Source organism: Rhodamnia argentea, chromosome 1, assembly GCF_020921035.1.
Source record: "Rhodamnia argentea isolate NSW1041297 chromosome 1, ASM2092103v1, whole genome shotgun sequence".
Classification (NCBI taxonomy): Eukaryota; Viridiplantae; Streptophyta; class Magnoliopsida; order Myrtales; family Myrtaceae; genus Rhodamnia; species Rhodamnia argentea.
The window spans coordinates 19,253,133-19,268,163 of record NC_063150.1 but is presented as its reverse complement, the minus strand read 5'-3'; the positions used below and the strand labels follow the sequence as shown (position 1 = coordinate 19,268,163).

At 41.7% G+C, this 15,031-nt stretch overlaps 4 protein-coding genes across 4 annotated transcripts; 1 reads left to right on the top strand and 3 right to left on the bottom strand.

Annotated features, from left to right (window-relative positions):
- Window positions 1–4,138, top strand: LOC115730219 (peroxygenase-like). Its single transcript, XM_030660823.2, has 6 exons — window positions 1–444; window positions 1,941–2,090; window positions 2,534–2,619; window positions 3,130–3,224; window positions 3,312–3,437; window positions 3,834–4,138. The coding sequence occupies exons 1-6, from the start codon at window positions 321–323 to the stop codon at window positions 3,985–3,987; spliced, it is 735 nt and encodes a 244-aa protein (XP_030516683.1). The 5' UTR covers window positions 1–320; the 3' UTR covers window positions 3,988–4,138.
- A 184-nt stretch (window positions 4,139–4,322) lies between these two features.
- On the bottom strand, window positions 4,323–5,573 carry LOC115730218 (acid phosphatase 1-like). The gene is made up of 3 exons (XM_030660821.2): window positions 5,148–5,573; window positions 4,846–5,055; window positions 4,323–4,617 (listed from the first exon to the last, which is right to left on the bottom strand). The coding sequence occupies exons 1-3, from the start codon at window positions 5,531–5,533 to the stop codon at window positions 4,440–4,442; spliced, it is 774 nt and encodes a 257-aa protein (XP_030516681.1). The 5' UTR covers window positions 5,534–5,573; the 3' UTR covers window positions 4,323–4,439.
- Window positions 5,574–7,028: 1,455 nt separating this feature from the next.
- LOC115730220 (60S ribosomal protein L23) lies at window positions 7,029–9,664 on the bottom strand. The gene is made up of 4 exons (XM_030660824.2): window positions 9,509–9,664; window positions 8,805–9,089; window positions 7,577–7,618; window positions 7,029–7,309 (listed from the first exon to the last, which is right to left on the bottom strand). Exons 1-4 carry the CDS (start codon window positions 9,519–9,521, stop codon window positions 7,227–7,229), a joined length of 423 nt encoding a protein of 140 aa, XP_030516684.1. The 5' UTR covers window positions 9,522–9,664; the 3' UTR covers window positions 7,029–7,226.
- A 2,547-nt stretch (window positions 9,665–12,211) lies between these two features.
- LOC115730217 lies at window positions 12,212–14,752 on the bottom strand. The gene is made up of 2 exons (XM_048272254.1): window positions 12,994–14,752; window positions 12,212–12,713 (listed from the first exon to the last, which is right to left on the bottom strand). Exons 1-2 carry the CDS (start codon window positions 14,644–14,646, stop codon window positions 12,549–12,551), a joined length of 1,818 nt encoding a protein of 605 aa, XP_048128211.1. The 5' UTR covers window positions 14,647–14,752; the 3' UTR covers window positions 12,212–12,548.
- Window positions 14,753–15,031: the final 279 nt, after the last annotated feature.

The window sequence follows — 15,031 nt, the reverse complement described above, 5'->3', positions numbered from 1 at the left end:
GAGAACACGAAAGCTGCGGACGTGGCCACACGAAACGATTTCTCTGTCCGAGAGAGAGAGAGAGAGAGAGAGAGAGAGAGAGAGCATCCCAGTTTTACAAGGGGGAGCGCCATTAAAAGCTCCACGCAAAGCATGCAAGTCTCAACACATGGACGCAACCCGCCACGGCCACCTTCCTTGCATGCCCGCCACGCAACATTGGCCTCAACTCGGTGCCCCTCTTCTCTCTCTCTCCCCCCCAGTTCGCTTGATAAGTCCTTCGTGGGTGGCAGTTTCGCTTGCTCTGCTTTCATCACCACGAGAGTGATAAGAGGAGAGAGATGGCTGCGACGACCGCGGTGATCCCGTCGGAGAACGACGCGCTGGCCACGGAGGCGCCTTTCGCGCCGGTGACCTACGAGAGGAGGGTCCGGGCTGACTTGGAGAGGACGCTTCCGAAGCCCTGTGAGCTTTTACTCAATTCCTTTTTTTTGCCCGCCAACTGTTTGCTTGATTACCCATTTGCGTGACGCGATCCGACTGCATGTTTGTCCATTGGAGGGGGGAACTTCGGGTCGTAATTCTTGGTGGGTGTGGAGTGCATGCTAGCGGTAGAGAGAGATGATAACTTCAGACATGAGACTTGCAAGTAAAGAAGCATGATAGCTGATAATGTTGAAATTTGTGATGCAATTTTTAGAGATTTCTAGGATGGGCACTTGCCAGTGAAATCTAGAAATATCTAGCATTGACATGATATTTGTGGGATAGACATTTCTAGAAAAGTCTAGAAATGTGTCCATGTAAGATGTTCTAGAATTTTCCACTATGGAGGTGGAAGAGTATCATCAAGTCCTAAAAAGAAGGAAGGGTGTATGGGGAATTGAGAATAAACTCAATATCCTTGTACACCTCCACCAACACCGCCAACTCCTCCATCAACTATATTTGTACTACCATTTTCATAAACTAGTGAAATTGTCCTATGATGAAGTTATGTAGTTTGAATAACGACCCTTGTAGATTATGACTCTGATCACTCTGCATCAAGTCCACTTATGTGTGATATCAAATGATTTTCACCTGTTATCAGGTCTTACTCCATCCATTTGGACGGGCCAGTTTGCTTGCTATCAAGTTATGCATGACTAAAGACCTGTACCTATACCCTTATCACATGATTCTGACTGAGGCTTGGTCGTTGACCTGATACTTCATTCACATTTTGCATGACATATGGAACCAAATACAAAGGACCGAATGATTTCAAAATCCAACCTTTAGGTGCCAAATTGTTTTGGTTAAAAATTTTGACTAAACCAAACACTTGAAACAGCTACAAGTGGGACTTACTTCCCCCAAACATTCTTGGGTGCATGGAAATTTGCTGCGATGTAGTCGTTGTCGTCAAAATTGGTTCCCTCAGGCATATCTTGCGAACATTAATTTTCAGTGATTTTAATAGGAAAGCAAAGTTACACAAACATGTGATTTTGAGCCTTTTCATGGTCTTGACTTTAAAATTTAGTGGCTCAAACAGCACCAGGATTGCCATAATGTATTGAAAAGTCAAGTCATGCGCTATTTATAGAGAAATTTGTCTTTCGTTCTCATGGTAGCAATCGGAGTTTCCTGGGAAGAGATATATTACTGAGTTCAGGATCATTGAGGTTATCTATGTGATCATTTCTAGTGCTGGAAATGTTGTCTGAGATCACTACCAACACTAGATCAATCCTCTCACGCGTACTACCAGACTTTGGCCTAAGACTAATGGGTGGAATTTATATAATTGGAGAGGTAAGTAGGGGCTTGGGTACCATGTAAAAATGTCAGGGGATCATTACCGATTATTCTAAAAGATTAACTATTACATGAATGCGTAGTTTAATATTTAGAGTGTGTCACGAACCATTTTCCTCCATCAATCTTATTCAGTTAGTTGTCTTGTCATATGACAGATCTGCCCAGGGCATTGAATGCTCCTGATACTGATCATCCTTATGGAACACCAGGCCATAGGAGTAATAATCTCAGTGTTCTTCAACAGCATTGTGCCTTCTTCGACCAGGATGACAATGGAATTATCTATCCTTGGGAGACTTACATTGGTAAATTCACATGTTGCTAAGAAACAAACGATTTATCTTGGTTGCTGCTTCATATGGTGATGCGTTCTCTTTTGGGCTTCTAAAAGAAGTTGTCACAAGGGACATGACTAGTCCCTCTATGATCGAGTGTTGTTCTTCACAATTGTAAAAGTGCATGAAGTTTTAGAATGCCTCTATGGCAATGACATTAAAATTTGAGACCTGTTTTGGGCATTAGCGAATGATGCTCTGGCAAAATTTGAACTGTAACTGTTAGATCATGAATGAAATAGACTGAAAAAGATTGAGAAAGAGGAACATGTAAATTGTGCTCGTTCTCTGCATGAATCCTAATTTGCATCTTGTGTTGATATCTATTGCTAACGTGTTTAACATGATGGCTCGTCTTATTGTTCTGTGTTCTTTCTCCGCTTCAGGCCTTAAGTTCTTTCACACCTTCACAGGTTTACGTGCGATAGGTTTCAACACAATAGCCTCTCTGATCATGGCAATCGGTATTAATGTGGCACTAAGTTATCCAACCCTACCTGTAAGTTATTTTTTGACACTGTTCCTGCAGTATGCTAATTTACTTCTGGAGCCGGTATTTGAGTCAGGCATATAAATCCTTTATTACGAAATCCAGCTGACCGGCAGATTCAGTCAGCAGTGCACCATCAATATTTTTCAGTAGCTAAAATGTGTCTAAAGGTACTAGCTTGGTCCATTTAGCATTCTGAATGATGATAATTTGGACAAAATATGTTAAAAGGCCGTCAGGTAGTGTGATAGAGAGAAACTACTCTGGCTAGAATTGGGTAAGACTAGGAAAGAAGATATGATCATCGTGGAAAAGTAAAGGACACCAAGCATAGAGGTTTGACTGTTGCCTTGGGAGGTTCCAATTTGATAGAATCAATCTCATAAAAACTCTGGACCGGTACATGTGCCATTTTCCAGTCCTGGATAAGTACGTGGAATTGCATGGCATTGCACAATAACATGAATGGCGCGTTTTGTGCATTATGACTGGTGACTACTTTATGTTTTACACATGAAGGGTTGGTTTCCTTCTCCCTTCTTCCCCATTTACATAGACAACATACACAAAGACAAGCACGGAAGTGACAGTGGAACATATGACACAGAAGGAAGGTACTTATTGTTTGTGAGGCTGAAACCTGTATATTGAAGGTCCTTGCTCTCTGCTATACATATTGATACCATGAAGTGGAATGTCAGGTATATACCAGCAAATCTTGAGAACATGTTCAGCAAATACGCCTGTACTGTACCCGACAAGATGACCCTCGGAGAACTTTGGGACATGACTGAAGGGAATCGACATGCATTCGATCCCTTTGGCTGGTTAGGTTTTTTTCTTCTCTCGGTTTTTTCATTTTAACTCTTATACGTAATTGAGGCTATGCTACTCTGTCTCATGTTAATGAGATGCAACATGCTATGGATGCAGGGAAAAGCATTTACCTATTTTGAGTATCATTACTTAGTTTTTGAGTCAACAAAAGTTGCAAGTCTTGAGATTTTGGACACTTATTTGTTAACACAAGTCTGAGATTTTGGTCATTTATTTCTTTAATCCTTCAAGCTGATCCTACATACAAGGTAGATGCCATATTCATGTCTTCTAAACAGCGGTCCCGGGTAGCATAAGTTTCCTAAATTGGTTTCATGTTACTACGCCACTGTTCTTGTTTGAGATCTCAAAATTCCTCTGGTGACCGGCTTGGTGGGAGGATGCAGGATTGCCAGCAAGCTTGAATGGGGAGTTCTGTATATCCTGGCGAGGGACGAGGACGGCATGCTGTCGAAAGAGGCTGTGAGGCGCTGCTACGATGGGAGTTTATTTGACTATTGCGCCAAGATGCAAATGGGCGCTGAAGGAAAGATGGGCTAAACTAGAAGCCGAGTGTAGTCCGTCACTTCTTGTGTAATGAGCAGTGAACATGACCGTGTGTGTGGAGAAGAAAACCACTTTAGTTCCAGAAAGAATAGTGTGGAGTCCCCTTTTGCTTAATATGAGTTGAACTTACTTTGTTTGCTTAAATGATGAAAGACTTGTGCTCAACTAATTTTCTACTTGAGGACCGCCACTGCTGTGCTTGACCCGTAACCGAATCTTAAGTGATTAAGGCTTTATCGAACTGAAAATACACGACATTCTGATGCTCCTAGTGCTTGGTGATATGGATCATCGAGATGTAATAGAGATATGAAGGTGAAAGGTTGTAGTTTGTAGTAAGGAGAGTTCCTTTGATGATGGGAGAAAGGAACCACAAAGGAAGACAAGTGTCTGTTGGAACATGGACAATGGATTTTGCTCATGACATGTTGCAAGAGATGATGTCCTCAAGAAATGTAGTAGAGAGGATTTGGAAGCTTGAACGTCCTCTTGGCGCTAGGAAGTCCCTGGATGCTGCTGTATTGGTCTCCAAGAATGCCCCATATGCGATACCCTGCACTGACCAGTTTCTTCCTCACCTCAGCCTTGTAGCTTTGCACTCCTTTCAGCTCATCCTCAGGTCCCCTTCAGCAAACAAAGAAGGAAAACAATAGTTAGATCCACCTAACACCGAAGACTTTAGTCTCTACACTCTACAATGTGACTAGACCTTATGCCGACCAATGGGTCCGCCGGTGCTGCGAGGGCTGGGGCGGCCCGCTACAAGGTTCTACACCTGCTGTTTACTTTTGAACATATATGACGGGATGATACCCTGTGAAGAATTTGCGAGAGTGGAAGGGAGAGAGAGACCTCAGGACAAGGCTACTCCAGCCATGGAAACCGACATTGACAAGGTTGTCAATAGTTGCAGATCTGAGGTGTTCCCTCCTCGAAGAGACCAGGACGATCTGAATGCCTCTGGCCTTAATCTCATTGAAGAGATTGAGCGAGTGCTCCAAAGCTGGTGCCTTTGCCTTGCTCATCCACTCTTCTAAAGAAGTCACATTCAACTTCTCTCCCCTGTTCATGAGCAATTAAAACAAAACAGCATGAGTGAACCAAACTCTAGCCTAACTCATGATTCTCTTGATACAAAAGATATAGATTGATACCCGTATTGATGTTTCTTATAGTAAGGCACAGTAGACAGCATAGTGTCATCAATGTCAAAGATCCATGCATCTCTGCCATCCCTCTTCAAGCTGCAGCTGGTGCTGAGATACATAATGCACTCCTCGATCGCCCGCTCCGAATCTACCCGGTACTGGGTCGACTTCATGTACTTGCCGACGTAGTTGACACATTCCTCGGGCACCACCTCAAACTCCCTGATGTTGTGGAGCTCCACGTTCATCCTCCAGCCCTCGCAGTAGTTCTTCAAGCTGATCTTTACCCCATTTCTTGTTCTTTGGCTGCTCAAGATGTTCCAATCTGCAGAGCAGAGGGAGATGAGAATGCCCAGCGAAAGGGACAGAGAGAGGAGGGCTTCGGCCGCCATGCTTCAGTTCAGGCTGTGAGAGTGAGGCGGTAGATCAGAATCTAATAAACATGTTATGCCCCAACAGAGCGCCTGTCACATGGGGACAGGATAACTTTTGTTCCAAAGAATCACATGGTGCTTAAATTGAGCATTTCTTTTATACCGCGGCAGAGGAATTGATTCAGTCCACTAATTATTTCTTGAGCTTTCACAATGCGTTTAGATAGAGGAAAGAGGAAGTAGAGAATGGCGAATGATGTATTTGCAATGCCACGAGATTAATCTGACTGTTACAAGCGCTTCTTTTATAATCTCGTTGTGGCTTACAAATGTGTTCAAGATTGACCAGTGCAACCTTATAGTTGGTTGTTTAATAGTTGAATAGGATTGGATGATGGGCATTGCCATCACTTTAAAATTCATAATTAGGAAAAAGGTGTTTGGTGGGGTTCTTTAATTAGGGCTTTTTTTTTTTTTTTGAACTTTTTCCACATAAAGTCACCTAGAGATTTTTGTCTGCACCTTAATAAACAACCATCATCATTCCTCCCATCTTTGGTATTTTGATTCTTCTTGTTTTGGGGAATATCACCACATGAGCTGGTCAATTACTGCTTGAGCTTTTAGTAGCACCACACTTGGCGTTGCAGGATGTCAAAAAGAAAGAACGGCTTTCGACGAAACAGGGGCCACTTTTCACGCGCAACCGTGATTAAATGCGCAATTTCCTCCATTCAATTGATAACCCAGAAAACAAGATTAATTTTTTTTTTCTTTCAAATCAAGACTCAAAGTAAAGCTGTTTTGTCAAAATATTTCCAGAACAGACCTTACGTCAAATAAGGCTCTAAAGTTGATAATTTTACGTCAAATAAAGCTTTAAAGTTTATAACTTCGTTGCCTTTTTCGAGGCACGGGCCATTGTAGACACCTTTTGAATAAAATGATAAAAGTTTCCCAGGACAAAACAGTTCTCGAGGAAGCGACGATCCTGGGAAGTGATTTCAGTTGCCAAACAGACAAATTCAGAGTTGGTTTCTTGTCCATTTCATTGTTATCCACGAAGGCGTTTGAACAATTAAAACTTAGCCAATCAACCAGATGATACATCAACACAAACAGGAATTGCATTTGCGGACGTCATAAAATTCTGTATCTTATCGATTCAACTATCTAGCACAAGAGCACGCATTAAAAGTCACGAGCAGCGTGGTTCCATAGTGAAACGTTGGTGAATAACATTGTTAATAAGCCAATTTGATGATATGATCATACATATGACCCTTCAAGCATGACAAATGCAGGAAGATGGAACAACTTCCTAATTATTTACAGACAAAATGATGCGTCCTACTTCTATATCCAGTCGCAGCATCCACGAAGGTTTTGTTTTAAAGCGAAGATTGCATTCAAGTTAAGACTTGTCTTTGCAAATTAACCTCTTGTACTCAAACCCGAAACCAATCCCTCTAGCCGTGAGGTTATTAAACATGGGTGGGAGACGGAAAGACCCGAGAAAGAAATCACGTCTAAAACGGATATACTTAAATCTTCTAATCCATGACAACACTTCAAAAAGAGTAAAGGGCATAGGTGAGCCTCCAACATGTAAATATATCTCATAACTAAGCAAACTGAGGTTAACTAACCCACGCCAACGTCAAACCACAATATGAAAACAAATAACAGGAACAAAAGATAACTGCAACTCTCAGACGATCGCGTTGGCTGCACTGGCAATTCTCGGCCACAGGTCTGCACACTCTTTCCCAATTGGACCGGTGATGGCAGAACCTGAAAAAAAAGAGAGAGGATGAGATACAAGGGTCATAGAGAAACACCTACTGGCAACTATGACTTCAAAGTTGGGCCAAAGTCTTTCACCAATAAACTAGTCTTGCCTTCCGACCTAAAACCACACTATTTGTATCCAGAAGCCTAGTCCTGTAAGTATCCCTGATTTATTTTCTATGGATTCGCCAATAACGCCCTCCATTTCGGTTATTGAATCAAAGCACTTGAACTTGTGAAAACATTTGCACGTTGTGAAGAGAGCTATACCTTTCATTTCTCCTTTCGGATTCACAATGACACCAGCATTATCTGCAGATATAATCAATTAAGGAGTCAGAAAACAAAATCTACTGCCAGAATGCAAAAAATTATCAATATGGTACATCCACTGGTGCAACATAACAATACGTATGACGTGCAATCACTTAATAGAGTCAGCAAATGGACATTAAAACAAGTGAAAGAGGTTGTTGGTAGAGTTTTGTTGAGCCCAGATGGAGCAGATGTCACAATAGGAGTGACGCGACATCTGTAACGAAGGATGCATTCACTTTTCCAGACTTGTAACTGTATCAACCACAGATGTATGGTGGATACCTGACTTATGTCTGGTGAATTATAGGTGATGTTTTGCTCGCTAAGACAATAGAGCCGCTGCCTTACATCATAGATCATCATGATGACTTCCATGTATAAAAATGTATGCAGACAGTGTCATCTTCGACATGGAAGAGCTGAACAAATACAGGCCAATCTCAGAGACCAAGACAGTATCCCAACCTTGACAGGGATGTTAAAACAATTTTAACATCTGGTATAGGGGTAAGGTTGGCCATATTTACTATTGCTGGTTATGGGAGGTGCAGAGGAACCCAAATAGCAAATCCCCAGCACCACATCACCAGCAAAAATAAATATAAAAGAGAGTAAACCAAATTTTAAGACCTGAGAAAGCAGAATGATATATATTGAATTGTGAAAAGTGATATCCAAACAAAATATAAAAACAGCACAATTGGGAAAACTAATCACTCATGTCAGACATATTACACAGTTTGGAACCAAACAATCAAAGTAACTCAAGTCAGATTAAATCGGCAAGCACCAGCACAAGTACAGTCGAACGAAAAGAAAAAAGTGCTCTTGACACCAACTGGTGCATCTTGATGAAAAAAACTAATCCGAAGTTTCTCCATTTAACTTTATTTACATCTATTAACAATTTCCGTTTTACATGTTGAGCAAAAGCATGATCAAAACAGAGTTTTTCTAGTTAATACTTATGAGCATTGCAGAGATACAATCAACAAGTACTTAAATGGTCATAGAAATATCGTCTCCTAATTAACTATGACCACAAAAACATGAAGGGAAACTTGCTAAAAGTCCAGACGCACATTGCTACCACTGAGCGCAACCACAACATACCAAATAAGATGCAAATAAACAACCGAAGCATGTAGTCCATCAAACAAAAGACAACAGTGATACTGACCTTCGAAGTACATGTAGACACCGTCCTTTCTGCGCCAGGGCTTGCGCTGCCTGACGATGACCGCGGGCATGACCTTCTTCCTGAGGTCGGGCTTCCCCTTCTTGACAGTGGCCATCACCATGTCTCCGACACAAGCAGAGGGCAACCTGTTCAAGCGACCCTTGATTCCCTTCACCGAGATAATGTAAAGATTCTTAGCCCCAGTGTTGTCCGCACAGTTCACCGTGGCTGCCACTGGCAGACCCAGTGACATCCTGAACTTATTACCCGCAGAACCTCCGCGTCCTGTAAAGTCGAGAGATCATCAAAAACACAAACCAGAAATTGCTCGATTCACTATCCCGACTACTTAAACCATCCAATTTCCTCTCAGGCTACACTTATAGTCCGCCAAAAGCATCCACAACGCCCGATCAACGCAAAGCCGCAAACCACCCCGCCGAAAAAATATTGATGAAAAGAAAAGAAAATATGAGCCGAAAAGCTTAATTACATCAAAAAGCGACGCCAATTCTAGCGTATCTACCGTAGGGATCCCACCAGTGTAAATCTACGAGCAAACCATAAGCTACCATGAACAATGCATCATTTTCTTAAGCTACTTCCAACAGTAAGTCCAAAAGCAAGATCTTCTGCGACACAGCCAACTATCAAAGAGGCAAATGAAATCAAACACCGTGACCACAAAGAGAGAGAAAGATGACCTCGCTTCGACATTTTCGTCGGCAGGAGAGGCGACCAGCAGCAGAGATGCGACTAGGGTTTTTGGGAGGCTTCAGCCTTGAATATATAGCGCGGCAAGAGGTCGGGGAAGACCCCGAAGCGGACAGAGAGGTGGGAACCGGACTGAGCTAGGGTTTCCAGTTCGAGTTGGAATTTCATAGAAAGCCCATCCATAGTGATTTTGGGCTTATTTGAATCGGCCCAAAAGCTCGTGTATTTTTGTGGTCGGATAAAGCCCATCTATTTTATTTTATTTTGTTTGGTCGAAGGAAAAAAAAAACCCATCTATTTTTTTTTTTGGGTCACCTGGTCCTTTAGGGAGTTTAACAAGTCATTTCCTTGTACTATAATATTCATTTTGGGTATCGTATGGATATGATACACGTATAAAAATCCTTAGTCATCCAATTCCGTCTTTACTTTTAATATTTCGAGCTCATAATTTTCATGATTTTTCTTTTAGATATGTGTACCGAAAGTCTTAAAACTTGCCACGAAAATGTAATTTGAATACTAAAACTTACAAAAAAAATGCAATCAAGTCCCAAAACTTATCAAATTTGTACAATTGAATCTTTTCGTTAATTCTCTCCAATATGGCTAAAGGAAAATGCTGGCGTGTTTTTTTTATTATTTTTTTCTTCCTCCCACGTGGCGATAAATTAGCTAAAACACGAATTTAAAGTGAAAACGATGTCGGTTTAGATATAATACAATTTTTGCTTAATGTAAATTTAAAAATATGATGAAATAAAACAAAACAAAAAAAAGAAGCAACAGCTAGAACCAGGCAACGAGGGCCACCCCACCACAGCTAGGAAGGACCGACGATGGTGGGAGAATGGTTGACCTCGTCCAATTTTGGCCAAGGGCCGTCACTTGCGAGGGTCGATCGCCACCGGGCGATGGTTGTCGATCCCCGGCCGACGCCCAATGACCCCACCGACCATTTTCCCATCATCACCGGCCCTTCCGGGCGGTGGTGGGTGGTTCTAGCCGATGTTGTTTTTTTTTTATTATATATTTTTAAATTTAATGTTAATAAAAATTATATTAAAACTTAGATTTGGACCAAAACGACGTTCTTTTAATCAAATTATTGTCACGTAAGAGAGAGAAAATATTAAAAAATTTACATCAGCATTTTTTGATAGCTAAGTTGGACGGAGTTAACGTAAGGACTCGATTGCATCAATTTGACAATCTTTAGGACTTAATTATACTTTTTGAAATTTTAAGACTCGATTATACTTTCGTGACAAGTTTTATTCGAGCGAACATATATCTTTTTTTTTTTTTTTTTGTGAATCGGGTCCTTAAACTTTAACTTGGCTTTAAATTAACTCATTACATTCGCACTCTAATGAATAAACCGGGACGATGTCTTTTTTCCGTTTTCCTTTTAGCTTGTTCCTTTTGTGCCCCACTAAAAATGTAGATGTAGGGAAAATTATCAATTAATTTAATAGTAACCATATTTGTAATTAATTACAATTTTTCTAACTATTATTCACAATTAATAAGAAGATAAGATATAAAAAAATAATTATTTTATTAAAACCTATTTATATCATACATTGTAGTTTTACTGTAGGTAATCAAGTGGGTTTTACAATGTATATTCTGATTATACTAATTAATGGTTTAACTGTCTTTATTTTATTAGTTATATAGTTTTATTTTATTTTTTTAATTAAAAATGGATGATTGGGAGTAGTGTGACTCCTCCATTTCGAATGCCCCCATTCTATTGTAATGGTGAAAACCAAACACAGGATGAATAAGGAAAGGATTTGAGAAGTTGACGATGTAACAGTATGACGGTGCAATCTCAACCACAAGTGTTAGCCGGACCCAATAAGGAACAAGCATTCCTTCCATTCAAACATATCATATTTCAAGAGAAAACCAACAAATTTACTGAACTGTTAAGAGGTTGATAAATTCTACAGTGAGTTCCTGAAAATTGGCTTCATGAATTCTGCATACAGCATCCTGCAATTCCAAGAGGCAAACTCATGTTCCCGTTAGATGGTAAAACAGCAGATATCACAAGCTAAAACTATCCAAGTTGAGTCCTCCTGTATGTTTTTCGCTCTTTGAACAATGTTGTTACATGATTTAACGCGGATCAGCTGACGGGCTTAGGGGAAAAAGATTGGCTGTTCACCGACAAAGGAGCGTTTTTCATGTATGGAGATTGAAATAAGAACTGCGATATGTATTTCAGGAGCCGAACTCTGGAAGCCACAACCAAAGATCAGAAGCTGCAGGGGAGCCGGGGTGTCGCAGTAGGTCATTCTGAAGCACAAGAAAATGTTACTTAGGAACTGCGCAACATAGCTTAATTGATCCGACAGTTGCTGTAACTTAAAAGCCATGTTGAGCCGAATCAATCTCCAAGCCTCTGGTATATGAATGTGTAAGCTCAAACTGTTCGCACAAAGATCTGCATTGACTGACCTCTGCGTTGCCTCTTTCGAACCAGGTTTGTCGCTGTGCAGAACTGCCGCGACAAATTCGCGAGTATCCTCCGTTGTTGACATGACTTTGTATTGAGTCCTTTTGAAGAGCCCGAGATGGGACCGTGACGAATAACCCGACACTCGAACATCCTGACTAGGACATCAGCAATCGATAGTCTGAAATCACAAGAGAACCCCTGAAAGCATGACATGGACTGATTCTGAAACTGTCTGAAGTGGAGCTTCTCATAGAACAGCAGACAGCAGGTGATCGCATCAGGTCGACATAGATATATTGAATAATTACAGCATTCCAAACTAAATGGAGCAAATTACAGGACTATTACATTTTCAAAAATCCTGGAAATCTCGACTCAATCAACGCCGTGTATTGTCACGAAAGAAAGCACTCCAAGTTGAAGACACCGACCACCTTAGAGACTCAGTTGAAGAGATCGTACATGTTGTATAAACTCACTGCCAATTCCCTATAACTTGAAAAAAGAAAAAAAAGTACGGGGGAAAAATCACCGAAATCCTATTCCTGCATTCTTGTTCAACTCCTGTACAGTTTCGGGTGGAGAACATGACTCTGAGAATGAATACGTGCAATAGCAATCGAGAAAGACTGCAGAGGCGATAATGCTGAATTGAAATGAATAAGATAGAGGCCGTCGCGGACGTCCGTCATCCTTAATGTAGGAAGACAATGCTCCGAACCCTGAAACAGCATTTTTAAGTTAGTTGACCATTATTACTGAGAAGAGAAATGAAAAACTAAGTAGGACTTGCAATACATGTTGTTTGATGCAGTTACTATTTGTCATGTTGGATGCCAAGAGTCTCAAAATAAGATGAACGCTTGATTGCTGTAAATCTTATAGAACATTTCAACTTGCAAAAGCAAGTTTCTCATCACCCGCTTAATGATGCAAAACCAGGAATGCTGATAAAATCTCATATCTCAAGTGAAATGAAGCGACGAGTGCAAAGAAAAGAACCTGCATATAGAGATCGAACGACTTGCAGTCCTGCTCATCGCAATTGGTGTTTAGAATACGTCCGTCGCTTGATCTTGCTTTGAGTAGTGTTAGTGGACAGCCCAGGTCCCATCCACCGCAGTCGCACTGTCCACCAGATTTCCATCTTTCAATGAGACTAGAGGCGCCACCATGCCGCGTTCTTGGACCCCCGTGAAGTCCTGCAGGGACTGCAACTTCCACACCAACGACAGAGTCGCTGGAATCTCTACCGCCGCACACTGAAGTGCGGGCATCTGGATGGTCGATTTTCCTAGTTTCACCATTCTTTTTGAGAAATTTCAAACCCCAACCTCCAGTTTCTTCCTTCTGAATGTCCCCCACACGGTTCCTCGCCACAATGGCAGCTAATTCAAGATTGGGCGGAAGAAGATGCTCCGTAATGCTAAGCCCGCCTGGCATATCCAGGTTTCTGTGCATATCTTGGCCTGATTCTGGAGAATGATCGTCCAAAATCCCACTTTTTCCAGATACACCTCTCTGCTTAGATGAATCAGGCCTGAACACATTAGCCACTTTCTTTGCCAACTTCTTATTCTTCCAGCGGTTGACACCCATAGCTTGCCCCTCTTCCGGAAAAGTTTCCCAGCCTCCAAATAGAACAAACTCAGTCTGCACGATTTTGAGATTCTCCGGGCAAAGGGACATCGATGTTACCACCTCCATCTTTCCTATAAGATGCGGCTCGTTACCGTGGCTCACGTGTTTTGTTGAAGCCTGCCTTTTTAAATAGAACAAATACACCCAGTCTGAACCCGCGTGACTCGATGATCCTACCTTCATGGGATCCGCGATGAGTATCTCCCTCTGGTCATCGATGGACAGAACGAAATGCGGCATCCCAACCTTCCATGTGCATTGGAGCATACCCTGAGAAAAAGCAGCACCGGGAGAAGTAGAAGATCTATCGGAACTCCTTGATCTCATGCTCGCAACCGAAGTAAATCTTTCATATTTAGAGTCAATAGCAGAGCTTGGTATTTCCTGAAATGACACTTCATTTTCCATCTCTATCAGCGAGCTGACACTCTGCTGGTTTGGAGAGTCTGTCAAATCGCAACCTGCCGAGTCCTTAGCATCATGCGGGTTTGATCTCATATATTTGGCATCATTCCCGAGTGCACCAAAATGGCAAAAAAGAGGACTTTGATCTATGTCTTTTTCTATAATAGTCTCGCTTCCCACAATCGGATCTATAATCCACAGCCCAGCATGCCTCCGGACGACATTCCCAGTCCCAATTGCTGATAACGAACACTGGAAATCAGGCGAGGAGGTCAACTTTACCAGTATGTTGCGTGTCGTATCCTTTGACACACTTTTGTGGACCAATTCCAGGCAGCGTCGGAGACAGCTCTCATCGAGAGCAACCAGATGCTTCGGGATCCTAGTACTTAAGCCGAGAAGTTTTTGGGCAGTCGCATCCTTCACACATCTATCACGGCTTTGTGATTGGCTGATATTTAGTACAAGGTTATCATCCATCCGCTTTGCCACGGTTTTGGAGAAGTCAGAACAATCACTGGTCGACGAACACACCTTCTTTCTCACCCCGCTTCGTGAATCCTCTTCCTCTTGCACATCTTTCTCAGTAATAACAGATGAGTTCACCATGTTCAACCTCCAGCTACAAAAGCAAACACTAACGTGTGCATCGAACTGCTTGGGACGATGAGGCGTAGCATTGCTGAACAACCATATTCTCAGCTAACATCTGAAATCATTGGTCCAGAAATATCCAAATCAGATAATTTGAAAAGTTTTCAAACTTCAACGAAAACGATATCTCTCACATGAGCAGGTAATGATTGGCAGATCATGGTTGCAAGTATTTTCGCCAATACAAATGCGGAACTCAAGAAAAGAAAGATGATTGTCAAGCTCAGACAAAGCCTGAATTGAGAAACTAGTGCAGAAAAACAACAGCCTTCCACTTCACTGAATTCTAAGGGGAAATGACAGTTGAACAGGCAGAAAGTAACTCTTTACCCTGATTAGG

What these genes read in the sequence shown, in the direction of transcription:
- LOC115730219 (XM_030660823.2), top strand. Translation starts at nt 321, where the DNA reads ATGGCTGCGACGACCGCGGTGATCCCGTCGGAGAACGACGCGCTGGCC. An exon ending in TCCTTGGGAGACTTACATTG is followed by an intron (nt 2,091 to 2,533) that starts GTAAATTCACAT and finishes ACACCTTCACAG; the next exon opens with GTTTACGTGCGATAGGTTTC. An exon ending in GCATTCGATCCCTTTGGCTG is followed by an intron (nt 3,438 to 3,833) that starts GTTAGGTTTTTT and finishes GGGAGGATGCAG; the next exon opens with GATTGCCAGCAAGCTTGAAT.
- LOC115730218 (XM_030660821.2), bottom strand. Translation starts at nt 5,533, where the DNA reads ATGGCGGCCGAAGCCCTCCTCTCTCTGTCCCTTTCGCTGGGCATTCTC. An exon ending in TATAAGAAACATCAATACGG is followed by an intron (nt 5,056 to 5,147) that starts GTATCAATCTAT and finishes GCTCATGAACAG; the next exon opens with GGGAGAGAAGTTGAATGTGA. An exon ending in TGGAGTAGCCTTGTCCTGAG is followed by an intron (nt 4,618 to 4,845) that starts GTCTCTCTCTCC and finishes TGTTTGCTGAAG; the next exon opens with GGGACCTGAGGATGAGCTGA.
- LOC115730220 (XM_030660824.2), bottom strand. An exon ending in TGTCTACATGTACTTCGAAG is followed by an intron (nt 7,619 to 8,804) that starts GTCAGTATCACT and finishes TTATATCTGCAG; the next exon opens with ATAATGCTGGTGTCATTGTG. An exon ending in TCCGAAAGGAGAAATGAAAG is followed by an intron (nt 7,310 to 7,576) that starts GTATAGCTCTCT and finishes CTTTTTTTTCAG; the next exon opens with GTTCTGCCATCACCGGTCCA.
- LOC115730217 (XM_048272254.1), bottom strand. Translation starts at nt 14,646, where the DNA reads ATGGTGAACTCATCTGTTATTACTGAGAAAGATGTGCAAGAGGAAGAG. An exon ending in CGTTCGATCTCTATATGCAG is followed by an intron (nt 12,714 to 12,993) that starts GTTCTTTTCTTT and finishes ATGCTGTTTCAG; the next exon opens with GGTTCGGAGCATTGTCTTCC.